Source organism: Pseudophryne corroboree (assembly GCF_028390025.1).
Source record: "Pseudophryne corroboree isolate aPseCor3 chromosome 3 unlocalized genomic scaffold, aPseCor3.hap2 SUPER_3_unloc_1, whole genome shotgun sequence".
Classification (NCBI taxonomy): Eukaryota; Metazoa; Chordata; class Amphibia; order Anura; family Myobatrachidae; genus Pseudophryne; species Pseudophryne corroboree.
The window spans coordinates 3,601,146-3,615,587 of record NW_026967493.1 but is presented as its reverse complement, the minus strand read 5'-3'; the positions used below and the strand labels follow the sequence as shown (position 1 = coordinate 3,615,587).

General features: G+C 47.5%; 1 protein-coding gene across 1 annotated transcript in view; it reads left to right on the top strand.

Annotated features, from left to right (window-relative positions):
* LOC134983084 (uncharacterized) overlaps positions 1 to 13,458 on the top strand; it is a 62,070-nt gene extending 48,612 nt beyond the window's left edge. Inside the window, exons 4-6 of the mRNA XM_063948778.1 lie at positions 12,142 to 12,399; positions 12,488 to 12,619; positions 12,749 to 13,458. Coding sequence (XP_063804848.1) covers positions 12,142 to 12,399; positions 12,488 to 12,619; positions 12,749 to 13,458 — 1,100 coding nt within the window. The remainder of the gene's footprint in view (positions 1 to 12,141; positions 12,400 to 12,487; positions 12,620 to 12,748) is intronic.
* The last annotated feature ends 984 nt before the right edge of the window (positions 13,459 to 14,442 follow it).

The window sequence follows — 14,442 nt, the reverse complement described above, 5'->3', positions numbered from 1 at the left end:
CTGTGCCCTCCGTGTCCCTCCTTTAACACACACACGCCGCTGCCGCCGGAGGGACACAGGAGAGCCGCGCGCTGTGCCCTCCCATGTCCCTCCTAAATACTCACTCGTGTATAAGCCGAAGAGGCTTTTTCAGCACAAAAAAAGGTGCTGAAAAAGTCGGCTTATACTCGAGTATATACAGTAATCTATTGATTTTTATAAGTCATCACACCTGTTTGGTTTATCTCTAATATATGGAGAAAAATACCCTTTAGAAATAAATAAAAACGATTAGTACGTTATTATCAGTATATTGTTAATCGGTGTTAGATGTGAATAGGACTTTAAAGGTCCTTACCTCTAATAAAGCAGCATATGTTTAACAATAAAGTAATAACACAATTCAGGAGGGTTTATTTAAGAAAACATTGTGCTTGATTTATGTGATAGATTAGTCTTAATTAAATTAATATCTTTATTGTGGCATAATCTATGCAGATTGACTCAGTATGCACTTAACACATAAAAACTCTGTTTTTATAATTAGTTATGTTTATATAAAACCTTTTTAATATTCAGAAATTCATCTATAAATAACCTAAATAGCAGTATTGATTAAGTAGACACAGCTGCTATGATTGAAGTCATCAGACAAGTATAAATTCTGGATTGGAGAGAGGGGAGGTATTCGTCTTGAGGAAGTCTCCGCATGCTAGGAGACGAAACGCGTTGACGCCCACCTTCCACAGTTGGTTTTTCGTTCTGTGATAACCCGCTAATTGAGCCTGCTCACGGCTCTCCACAGCCTCAGTACATCTATGCACGCTACACGCCGGGCACTTCAGCCGGCGCCTACCCGCTAACCAAGACCGCTCACAGCTCCCTGCAGGCGCACTGCAATATCACAGGACTTCATCTGCCTTTACCGGGTGAATGCTACTGGCCTCCGCCGTGAGGTCTAACATCCGTTACGTGGAGAGAGCCCTTTGAAGTCTGTCTACAGTGTTATTTCACCAGCAATTAATCATTCTTTCTGGAGCGGTGCTGTGCCTATAATGGAGCGGTAGTTCTATATTATATTGAACGGCTATATGAGCAAGTGATACCTGCATACGTGCATTATTCTACAAATCGGACCCTGTCTACAATTTGTCTCAGGAACCTGCACGTGGGTAATTATACACTGTAATCTCCTTCAACAATTCACCACGAGACTGTGATAATTTATTGCAGGACTTTTTATTTAAATAGACACTGGGACGCCAATGTTTCTTAATTTAATATTCACCTAACAGAACCAACAAATTAGTATTAAATATATTGTCTGATACATCAATTGTTGCTCTTAAGATAGAATAGACCATTGTTGCAAATTGTATATTACATGTTTGTCATGTTTGTCATGTTTGTCACTTTTAAATATAAACTGTTTACATATATTGGAGTCTTACCGAGTCAATCACTCTTCGTGACAGATTGCACACTTTTGTTTGATACAGTGTTACTTCGCGCAGAGTAATCTTTCTTTTCTTGTGTAGTTTCTAGTTGTTGGCAACCTAGCAAGTTGCCTTTACTCAGCTGTTATAAATCACTAATTTTATTGAGTCATATCCATTATTAGCGCCGGATAGGAACAAGTCTGTGACATTTGTCCAGATTTGTTCTTTAAAAAAAAAATTGTTTATTAAATCCAGAAGTGTTTCACATGTTGGTCCATAGGTGGGGTTACCCTCAAGTGGACCTAATGGCATCTCGCCACAATCACCAAACGCCCCAGTATGTGTCCAGAACGTGAGATCCAAAGGCAGTGGCGGTGGATGCTCTCACAATCGCATGGCCGTATAGCCTCGTGTTCCTGTTTCCACCGTTTCCGCTGCTCCCTCTGTTGCTAAAACGGATCAAACGAGAGTCCACCACAGTCATACTAGTGGCACCTCATTGGCTGCGGAGAGCTTGGTTCTCGGATCTCCACGGACTTCTCGCAGACGATCCTTGGCCACTCCCACTTAGTCCGGACCTGTTACGACAGGGTCCGTTCCTTTACCCCTATTTTGCGCGGCTGCGTTTGACAGGGTGGCTGTTGAGACCACGCTCTTAAAAAGAGAGGGCATTCCGGAGTCGGTTATACCAACCATGTTACGTGCTAGGAAGCCGGTTATGGCAGCTCATTATTACAGAATTTGGCGTGCCTATATAGGTTGGTGTGAAGCTTGGAAGTTTCCGACATCTTTCAAGTTATCCCGTCTTTTGTTATTTCTACAGACTGGGTTAGATGGAGGACTGCGTATATCTACACTAAAGGTGCAGGTCTCTGCTTTGTCAATTTACTTTCAAAGACGTTTGGCTCTATTGCCGTCTGTGCACACCTTAATGCAAGGTGTCCTCAGAGTACAGCCTCCATTTATACCACCTACAGCGCCATGGGACTTGAATCTGGTTTTAGATTTTTTACAGTCTTCATATTTTGAACCCTTACAACAAGTGGATATTAAGTTTCTCACTTGGAAAACAATTTTTCTCCTAGCCTTAGCTTCGGCACGGCGTGTTTCGGATTTGGGTGCCTTGTCATGCAAGCCACCGTATTTGGTGTTTCATGATGACAGAGCGGAACTTCGGGCGAATCCCGTTTTCTTGCCACATCAATCAACCAATAGTAGTTCCTGTGTTAACAGGAGATTCTGGAACTTTGGATGTGGTTCGCTCGTTTATGTATCCCGAACGTCTACAGTTCGTAAGACGGATACGTTGTTTGTTCTCTATGATGCTGCCAAGATGGGTTGGCCAGCTTCTAAGCAGACCTTATCCAGATGGAGTAAACTGACCATACGTCAGGCTTATCTTCATGCTAGGTTACAGCCGCCTACATCAGTAACAGCTCATTCCACACGTTCTGTGGGAACTTCATGGGCAGCTGGTCGTAGGGCTTCTACGACGCAGCTTTGCCGTACGGCTACATGGTCATCAGTGCACATGTTTGTGTGCTTTTACAAGTTTGATACGTTTGCGGCATCAGCATCTAGCTTTGGCCGCCTAGTGTTACAGGTGCCAAACAGCTCTCCCGCCCAAGGGGGAAGCTTTGGTATGTCCCAAGAGTACTCCAGTGACCCCTAGTGGATGAAAAAGAAAATAGGATTTTGATACTTACCAGGTAAATCCTTTTCTTTGAATCCATAGAGGGCACTGGACGCCCACACAGAGCAGTTTTACCTGGTTTGTGGTAAGTTCATTGGATCTTATGGTAACACATTCTCACTGATTTGTTCAAATTTTTCAGTTCTACCGGTTATGGTGTCAACTGTTTAGTTGTCAGTTACGTTATGTGTCAACTTTATTGTTGTCCGATATGTTATTTGTAATTCTCCATTGTTCAACCTCCATCGCTCCTGTTCGGCTCAGTAAAAAACACTGAGGTACTCTGGGAGTATGGAGGGGAGGAGAGTTACTAAATTTAAATATTCGGTGCCTGTTCTGCTAAAGCCGTCCATATCCCAAGAGTACTCCAGTGCCCCTTATGGATTCAAAGAAAAGGATTTACCTGGTAAGTACCAAAATCCTATTTTTACCTCACTCTGACCACCTAGTGGATATACATCAGGAACCCTGGGAAAACCCGGGTACGAAGTTTGTGCCTCAAAAGAAGATGCTGGCTCGCTATCCCCTCGCACCAGAGCTGTCTAAGAATTGGGAAACGCCTCCTCCAGTAGACTCACATGTGGCTAGGATGGTGTTTTCCTCGGCTCTACCTATCACTACCGTCACGTCTCTAAAAGAACCTACGGATAAACGTGTGGAGGGTTGTCCGAAAGCAATTTACACCCTCACGGGTGCTGCACAAAGGCCCACTATTGCAGCAACATGGGCTGCAGAGGCTATTGAAGCATGGGCCTTGGAGTTAGAAGCTGAAATCTCTTCTGACCATGCTAGACAATGCTTGTCATATTGTCACAGCTTCTCGCTATATTAAAGAGGCGGCTTCTGATGCCGGTATCCTAGCAGCCAAGGCCTCTACTACGTCAGTCCTGGCTCACCGGATATTGTGGCTGAGATCCTGGTCTGTGGATCTGGACTCTAGAAAAAACCCTGGAGGTTCTCCCTATTCTGTTTGGGAAGGACTTAAATAAGATAGTGGCTGACTTGGCTACTGCCAAAATTGCCTGTCTGCCAAGTACTGCTCCTTCTGTGTCGAAGGCTAAAGGTACTTCCTTTCGCCCCTTTTGTCCTTCAGGTAAAGCAAAAGGTCAGGCGTACAACAAGCAGGCCCGCACCTCAAAACCTGGTAAGCCAAAGCCCAAAAGAGCCTGGGTGGCCCATCAGCCAGCTTCCAAGGCCGATAAGCCTGCCGCTTGACGGTACGGGCCTCCCCCTCATCGATTTTGCCGGACAGACGTCCCGTTGGTCCAGACAAAGGCAAACACTCTATATTCGGTGGTACAGACCCTCCTGGATACAGGAGTCGTAGTACAGGTGCCTCTTGCGCAGAGGGGGCGGGGGTACTATTATCCGCTGTTTCTAGTCCCGAAACCGAATGGGTCCTCCCGGCCCATTCTCAACCTCAAGGCATTGAACAGGTTTGTGAAGGTTTCCAAGTTCCGTATGGAAACCCTTTGCTCTATAGTTCTGGCCTTGGAATCTGGGGACTACATGGTCTCCATGGATATACAGGATGCTTACCTGCATGTTCCTATAGCAGCGTCACATCAGCAATACCTGAGGTTTGCTATTGCCAACCTCCATTACCAGTTTCTCTAACGTCCTAGTGGATGCTGGGGACTCCGTCAGGACCATGGGGATTAGCGGCTCCGCAGGAGACAGGGCACAAAAATAAAGCTTTAGGATCAGGTGGTGTGCACTGGCTCCTCCCCCTATGACCCTCCTCCAAGCCTCAGTTAGGTTTTTGTGCCCGTCCGAGCAGGGTGCAATCTAGGTGGCTCTCCTAAAGAGCTGCTTAGAAAAAGTTTTTAGGTTTTTTATTTTCAGTGAGTCCTGCTGGCAACAGGCTCACTGCATCGAGGGACTTAGGGGAGAGAAGTCAACTCACCTGCGTGCAGGATGGATTGGCTTCTTAGGCTACTGGACACCATTAGCTCCAGAGGGATCGAACACAGGCCCAGCCATGGAGTCCGGTCCCAGAGCCGCGCCGCCGACCCCCCTTGCAGATGCCGAAGATGGAAGAGGTCCAGAAGCAGGCGGCAGAAGACTTTTCAGTCTTCCTGAGGTAGCGCACAGCACTGCAGCTGTGGGCCATTGTTGTCAGCACACTTCACACAGCGGTCACGGAGGGTGCAGGGCGCTGGGGGGGCGCCCTGGGCAGCAATGTATAATACCTTTTTATGGCTAAAAATACATCACATATAGCCCTTGAGGCTATATGGATGTATTTAACCCCTGCCAGATCTCACAAACTCCGGAGAAGAGCCCGCCGAAATAGGGGGCGGGGCTTATTCTCCTCAGCACACAGCGCCATTTTCCTGCTCAGCTCCGCTGTGAGGAAGGCTCCCAGGACTCTCCCCTGCACTGCACTACAGAAACAGGGTAAAACAGAGAGGGGGGGCACTTTTTTTGGCGATATTACTATATTTAAGCTGCTATAAGGATACAACACTTATATAGGGTTGTTCCCATATATATTATAGCGCTTGGGTGTGTGCTGGCAAACTCTCCCTCTGTCTCCCCAAAGGGCTAGTGGGGTCCTGTCTTCAATAGAGCATTCCCTGTGTGTCTGCTGTGTGTCGGTACGTGTGTGTCGACATGTATGAGGACGATGTTGGTGTGGAGGCAGAGCAATTGCCGGTAATGGTGATGTCACCCCCCAGGGAGTCGACACCGGAATGGATGGCTTTGTTTATGGAATTACGTGATAATGTCAGCACATTACAAAAATCAGTTGACGACATGAGACGGCCGGCAAACCAGTTAGTACCTGCCCAGGCGTCTCAGACACCGTCAGGGGCTGTAAAACGCCCTTTACCTCAGTCTGTCGACACAGACCCAGACACGGACACTGAATCTAGTGTCGACGGTGAAGAAACAAACGTATTTTCCAGTAGGGCCACACGTTATATGATCACGGCAATGAAGGAGGCTTTGCATATCTCTGATACTACAAGTACCACAAAAAGGGGTATTATGTGGGGGGTGAAAAAACTACCTGTAGTTTTTCCTGAATCAGAGGAATTGAATGATGTATGTGATGAAGCGTGGGTTAACCCAGATAGAAAAGTGCTAATTTCAAAAAAGTTATTGGCATTATACCCTTTCCCGCCAGAGGTTAGGGCGCGCTGGGAAACACCCCCTAAGGTGGATAAGGCGCTCACACGCTTATCAAAACAAGTGGCGTTACCGTCTCCTGATACGGCCGCCCTCAAGGATCCAGCTGATAGGAGGCTGGAAACTACCCTAAAAAGTATATACACACATACTGGTGTTATACTGCGACCAGCCATCGCCTCAGCCTGGATGTGCAGTGCTGGGGTGGTCTGGTCGGATTCCCTGACTGAAAAGATTGATACCCTGGATAGGGACAGTATTTTACAGACTTTAGAGCAATTAAAGGATGCTTTTCTTTATATGCGAGATGCTCAGAGGGATATTTGCACTCTGGCATCGAGAGTAAGTGCGATGTCCATATCTGCCAGAAGAAGTTTATGGACACGACAGTGGTCAGGTGATGCGGATTCCAAACGGCATATGGAAGTATTGCCGTATAAAGGGGAGGAATTATTTGGCGTCGGTCTATCGGATTTGGTGGCCACGGCAACTGCCGGGAAATCCACCTTTTTACCTCAGACCCCCTCCCAACAGAAAAAGACACCGTCTTTTCAGCCGCAGTCCTTTCGGTCCTATAAGAACAAGCGGGCAAAAGGACAGTCATATCTGCCCCGAGGCAGAGGAAAGGGTAAGAGAGGGCAGCAAGCAGCTCCTTCCCAGGAACAGAAGCCCTCCGCGGGTTCTGCAAAGCCCTCAGCATGACGCTGGGGCTTTACAAGCGGACTCAGGAACGGTGGGGGGGTCGACTCAAGAATTTCAGCGCGCAGTGGGCTTGCTCACAGGTGGACCCCTGGATCCTGCAGGTAGTATCTCAGGGTTACAGGTTGGAATTCGAGAAGTCTCCCCCTCGCCGGTTCCTAAAGTCTGCTTTGCCAACGTCTCCCTCAGACAGGGCGACGGTATTGGAAGCCATTCACAAGCTGTTTTCTCAGCAGGTGATAGTCAAGGTACCCCTCCTACAACAGGGAAAGGGGTATTACTCCACGCTATTTGTGGTACCGAAGCCGGACGGCTCGGTAAGACCTATTCTAAATCTGAAATCTTTGAACCTGTACATACAAAAATTCAAGTTCAAGATGGAATCACTCAGAGCAGTGATAGCGAATCTGGAAGAAGGGGACTTTATGGTGTCCCTGGACATAAAAGATATTTACCTGCATGTCCCAATTTGCCCTTCACATCAAGGGTACCTCAGGTTCGTGGTGCAAAACTGTCATTATCAGTTTCAGACGCTGCCGTTTGGATTGTCCACGGCACCTCGGGTCTTTACCAAGGTAATGGCCGAAATGATGATTCTTCTGCGAAGAAGAGGCGTATTAATTATCCCTTACTTGGACGATCTCCTGATAAGGGCAAGGTCCAGAGAACAGCTGGAGGACGGAGTAGCACTAACCCAAGTAGTGCTGCAACAACACGGGTGGATTCTGAATTTTCCAAAATCTCAGTTGACCCCGACAACACGTCTGCTGTTCCTGGGAATGATTCTGGACACGGTTCAGAAAAAGGTGTTTCTTCCGGAGGAGAAAGCCAAGGAGTTATCCGAACTTGTCAGGAACCTCCTAAAACCAGGAAAAGTGTCTGTGCATCAATGCACAAGAGTCCTGGGAAAGATGGTGGCTTCTTACGAAGCAATCCCATTCGGCAGATTCCACGCACGAACTTTTCAGTGGGATCTGCTGGACAAATGGTCCGGATCGCATCTGCAGATGCATCAGCGGATAACCTTATCGCCACGGACAAGGGTGTCTCTGCTGTGGTGGTTGCAGAGTGCTCATCTGTTAGAAGGCCGCAGATTCGGCATACAGGACTGGGTCCTGGTGACCACGGATGCCAGTCTGAGAGGCTGGGGAGCGGTCACACAGGGAAGAAACTTCCAGGGAGTATGGTCAAGCCTGGAGATGTCTCTTCACATAAATATACTGGAGCTAAGAGCGATTTACAATGCTCTAAGCCTGGCAAAACCCCTGCTTCAGGGTCAGCCGGTGTTGATCCAGTCGGACAACATCACGGCAGTCGCCCACGTAAACAGACAGGGCGGCACAAGAAGCAGGAGAGCAATGGCAGAAGCTGCAAGGATTCTTCGCTGGGCGGAAGATCATGTGATAGCACTGTCAGCAGTGTTCATTCCGGGAGTGGACAACTGGGAAGCAGACTTCCTCAGCAGACACGATCTACACCCGGGAGAGTGGGGACTTCATCCAGAAGTCTTCCACATGATTGTGAACCGTTGGGAAAAACCAAAGGTGGATATGATGGCGTCTCGCCTCAACAAAAAACTGGACAGGTATTGCGCCAGGTCAAGAGACCCTCAGGCAATAGCTGTGGACGCTCTGGCAACACCGTGGGTGTTCCAGTCAGTGTATGTGTTTCCTCCTCTGCCTCTCATACCCAAAGTACTGAGAATTATACGGCAAAGGGGAGTAAGAACGATACTCGTGGCTCCGGATTGGCCAAGAAGAACTTGGTACCCGGAACTTCAGGAGATGCTCACGGAAAATCCGTGGCCTCTACCTCTAAGACGGGACCTGATTCAGCAGGGACCGTGTCTATTCCAAGACTTACCGCGGATGCGTTTGACGACGTGGCGGTTGAACGCCGAATTCTAAGGGAAAAAGGCATTCCAGAAGAGGTCATTCCTACACTGGTTAAAGCCAGGAAGGAGGTGACTGCACAACATTATCACCGCATTTGGAGAAAATATGTTGCGTGGTGTGAGGCCAGGAAGGCCCCCACGGAGGAATTTCAATTGGGTCGATTCCTACATTTCCTACAAACAGGATTGTCTATGGGCCTCAAGTTGGGGTCCATTAAGGTTCAAATGTACGCTCGTCCGGGCACAGTATCCTAACTGAGGCTTGGAGGAGGGTCATAGGGGGAGGAGCCAGTGCACACCACCTGATCCTAAAGCTTTATTTTTGTGCCCTGTCTCCTGCGGAGCCGCTAATCCCCATGGTCCTGACGGAGTCCCCAGCATCCACTACGGACTACGAGAAATAGATTTATCGGTAAGTAAAATCTTATTTTCGGGCTGTACCTTTTAGTTTAACAACGGCTCTGCGAGTCTTCACCAAAGTCATGACGGTGGTACTCCACCGTCAAGGGGTCAGGATACTGCCGTTTCTGGACGACTTGTTAATCCTGGCAAATTCCCCAGAACTTCTCCTACGTCATCTAGATATGACGGTCCGGTTTCTACAAGCCCACGGGTGGCTCATCAACTGGAAGCAATCCTCCCTGGTCCCTGCTCAGAGCTATTGGACACTCACAACCAGAGGTTGTTTTTGTGTCCGGTGAAAGTCCAGAAGCTTCAGGACAGGATTCGTTGCTTCCTTTCTCGTCCGCAAGTGTCAATACAGTCGGCGATGCAGGTGCTGGGCCTCATGGTATCAGCATTCGACATGGTGGAGTATGCTCAATTCCATTCTCGCCCCCTACAGAGGCTGATTCCAGCCAAGTGGGACGGCCTGCCTCACTGGATCAGGTCTCAAATTATCTTATTGACTCCGGAGGTCCGTCTGTCGCTGCTCTGGTGGCTCCAGGACCAACAATTGTGCAGGGCCGTCCCTTCTGGATATCCAACTGGGTCCTGTTGACAGATGCCAGTCTAAGAGGTTGGGGCGCGGTGCTGGAGCAACACTCCCTTCAGGGTCGGTGGACCAAGCAGGAGTCCCTCCTCTCAATCAACATTCTGGAATTGAGGGCGGTCTTCAGTGCATTGAACCTAGCCCAGCATTTAATTCAGAACCGTCCTGTTCAAGTGCAGTCGGACAACACCACCACCACAGTGGCTTACATAAATCATCAAGGTGGCACTCGAAGCCGTCTGGCAATGAAGGAAGTCTCACGGATTCTACATTGGGCGGAACGCCATCTACCGGCCATATCGACAATCTTCATTCCGGGAGTCCTGTATTGGGAAGCACACTTTCTGTGGTTGTCAGGACGTACATACTGGCGAGTGGGGCCTCCATCCAGAAGTGTTTCAACTCCTAGTGGAAAGGTGGGTCCTTCCAGACGTAGATCTGATGGCATCTCGACACAATCACAAGGTTCCGGTCTTCGGAGCAAGGACAAGTGATCCTCAAGCAGCATTCGTGGATGCGCTGGCGGTGCCGTGGAGGTTTCGGCTGCTGTACGTGTTCCCTCCGGTGTCACTCCTGCCCGGTGTAATTCGGAAGTTCAAGCAAGAAAAAGGAATTTTGCTCCAGCATGGCCCAGACGGCACTGGTTCTCAGACCTGTAAGGCCTATCGTCAGAGCGTCCAATTCTACTTCCACAACGCCCAGACCTCCTCGTTCAGGGCCCCTGTGTCTACCAGGACCTAGCCCGGCTGTCTTTGACGGCGTGGCTCTTGAAGCTTCCATCTTAAGGTCTAAAGGGCTTTCTGAGGCGGTCTTTCAAACTGTTGCGGGCCCGGAAACCGGCTTCGGCTCGGATTCACTATAGGGACTGGCATTCTTACTTTGTTTTGGTGCGCATCTAACAATTATGACGCTTCCAAGTTTAGTACGGCCAAGTTGTTGGCTTTTCTTCAGCAGGGCCTAGACTTAGGCCTGCGTCTGGCCTTCCTCAAGGTTCATATTTCTGCCTTGTCTGTGGTTTCAGAGAAAAATTGCGACCTTACCTGATGTGCATACCTTTACTCAGGGTGTGTTGCGTATCCAACCTCCCTATGTCCCGCCTGTGGCTCCTTGGGACTTGTCGGTGGTTTTGGAGGCGTTACAAGAGTCTCCGTTTGAACCTCTTGGTTCAGCTGATCTTAAGTGGCTTTCCCTTAAGGTGGTGTTTCTGCTGGCTATTGCTTCAGCTAGAAGAGTGTCAGATTTGGGTGCCTTGTCCTGTAGTTCTCCATATCCATCTGATATTTCACCGTGACCGGGCGGTTCTTAGGACTCGTCCCGGATATTTACCTAAGGTGGTTTCATCGTTCCACCTTAACAAGGAGATTGTGGTTCCGGCTCTTGTTTCTCCTGATCTGTCTCCCAAAGAGCGGTCTTTGGATGTGGTACGGGCTCTCCGTATCTGTGTGAAGAGAACTGTTTCTGTTAGGAAATCTGATTCTCTCTTTGTACTGTTTGGATTTCACAAACGGGGCTGGCCTGCTCACAAGCAAACTTTGGCCAGATGGATCAGAATGGTGATTGCACATGCTTATGTGAGGGCTAGTCTGTCGGCTCTTGCTCACATTACGGCCCATTCTACTCAGTATGTTGGACCTCCTTGGGCGGCCCGCCGTGGGGCGACCCTTGAACAATTGTGCAAGGCGGCTACGTGGCCCTCAGTGAACACGTTCATAAGGTTCTATGCCTTCTATGCTGCCGCTTCCCAGGATGCTTCCTTTGGACGCAGGGTTCTTGTGCCCGCTACAGTGCGTCCCCTTCCATAAGGAACTGCTTTAGGACATCCCTAATGTCTATCCTTGTGGAGCCCAGTGTACCCCGCAGCAGAAAACGAGATTTATGGTAATAATTTACCTTTGTTAAATCTCTTTCTGCAAGGTACACTGGGCTCCACAAGGCTCCCACCCTGACGCACTTAGCTTCTTTGGGTTGGTATGGCATTAGCCACTGACACTACTCTTGTCGTGAGATTGTGGTGTATATGGTTACTAACCGTTGTTGTCTCTTTTCCTGCTACTGCATTGGGCTGGTTAACTAAAAACTGAGCTTCTGTGCAGGGAGGCGGGGTTATAGAGGAGGCAGCGCTGCGCATTCTGGGAACAGTCAAAGCTTTGAACCTGTTGGTGCCTCGGATCAAGATCCTACTCTACACCCCAATATCTATCCTTGTGGAGCCCAGTGTACCTAGCAGAAAGAGTTTTAGCAAAGGTAAGTTCTTACCATAAATCTCGTTTTTTATGTGCATTGCTTAATTTCTTTCTACGTTACTCGATAGTGTCCTCTAGGCGGCCAAGTCTTCTATCAACTCGGGAAAAAGAATCCACCAGGAGTAAACCGCATGATACCCAAGAGCTTCCAGCACCAGACACAGAAGAAAGCATGACCCTGGATCCTCAAGCCATTCCCAGACTGTTAGAGTCATCATGCGTCACAGACAACACATTGAAGGGATTTAAAGCCAGACATTCTGAAAGATCTTCAGTCACAAGCAGAAGATTGTCTGGTAAAGTGTTGGAACCTCAGGATGAAGGAGGTCAATATGTGAATGCTTTGTGATGTTTTCCATAGTTTTAAAATATTGTTTAGTAACTGCCAACAATTTTTTGGGACTTTGTAAACAGAAAAGATGCCACAATCACAATCCAGCACCAGAGCATTGACTGGGATTAGACATTACTTCAGGCCAAATTTGCGACAGGAAGAATCAGATGAAGAGGATATGGATGTTCAGCCAGCTGTTTCTACACCCCTAGGTAAGTTATGAGTAATAAAAATTAAAAATGTTTAAAACCAACTTTAAAAAAAAACTTTGACGCTCCTTAAAGAAAACATATATGGTGCTACAATATTCTAAAAGTTTTTTTGTTTTTTTTTATCTTTAGCTTCACAAATTCGATTGGTGGGAGACTTCCAGCAATGGCAGGATCCTTCCATAGTTCAGAGGTTACAGAACCTGATAGCAGAGATTCATCAGCGCCAAGATTCTTTTCGGGATGTTGTAAACACCAGACTGGAGAACATCGAGAAGACAGTGGAGAGAATGGCGAACAGTCTGGCTGAAATTGAAAAGGGAAAGGGGGCCCCAGAAATTGAAAAGAACAGGCAAGAAGATCAGATGACGACCATGGAAATCCTCAATATTCTTACTACATCCATGAGGAAGCTGGAGGAGAACAAGACATGTCTATACAACAGTTTAAGGGACATGTGTGAGAGCCAGAGACAGATAGCGGCAAGCTCCATCCTCATCGCTAATGTTCTCAAGTTCATCAGTGAAAAACTCCCATGGACAGCACAATATGGCACTTTACCACCACCACCACCACCACCACCAGCTGAACAGACTCCTTATGCCTTTGCTCCAGCAGGACCCTGGTATGGACAGTCACCCTGGTATGGACCGCAATACCAAGGGTATCCCAAGATGTACCCCATGTTCCAGCAGCATCCACCATCAACAATGACACCGGCTTCAGTAGCAGCAGCATCATCTGCAGCACCAAGGCCTCCCCAAAGACATAAAGCACCACGAAGGACACCACCACGTCAAGATCCAGAAGAAGAAGAAGATGACCAGGGTACCATAGACTGAAAATCACAGTTCTATCTTTTCATTCTTTCAAAACTATATTTTTATAGGATTTCCTTTTCCTCTCTCCCATTAGTTTTTTGTTTTTTTCTTTGATTTGTTTTAAAATAACATGTTTTCTCCTGAGTAGGTTTTTATTACAAAGGAGTCGGGCGTTCGAACGTAGGAATACATGCGCATGCATGTATAAATATGGAAAAAGATGAAAGCTCCTTTAAAAATGTGGTTATAATCTATAAATGTGCCATGAAAGACCATATCTGATCCCACATTTCTCTTTTCTAAAAATGTATTTTATTGTACCATGCTGTGTCACTTGATCATTCACCTGTACTTATATTCTTTATAGGGATGGTCTTCAAGAAGTGAGCTGTAAAACTTTGACCGTGGAGAACTGACAAGGAGTGAGTAATGGCATGCCTCACACTGCACACACACACTAACACAAACCTATGCCCTCCAACTCTTGTAGAACTACATTTCCTGCATTCCCTGCCACACTTTCTACTTTGGAATGTAGCAGGAAATGCTGGTATGTGTAGTTCCACAACCGCAGCAGTGAAATGGTTTAAGAACTGTGACATAAACTGGGCAAGTACTTATGTATGTTTTTCCATTTGTTTCAGGTATTCAACAAAAGGCAATGGAGCAACAAGAAGAAAAAGAACCACACAGAGAGAATAAAGTTTATAAGATTTCATTTTTTTATTACAAGAAGTTATTGTTTTATTGTTATCAATACAATTTGGTTAAAGATTTAAATTTATTTGTTTTAACTGCTTAAGAGATGGTACATTAGTGTGGTTCTACACGTTACAGCAGAGGGGGGAGGTTCCACATTAGAAGTAGTTCTCCCCACACAGTGGAAGCCCAGCGGCAGGAGCTCAGTACTGAGCTGCGGCTCTAGTGTGCGCTAAGAGAGAGACGTCATGTCATAGTGCAGGGAGCCGGATGCTGGGAGGATCACAGCGGTCGGACGCGGGAGCG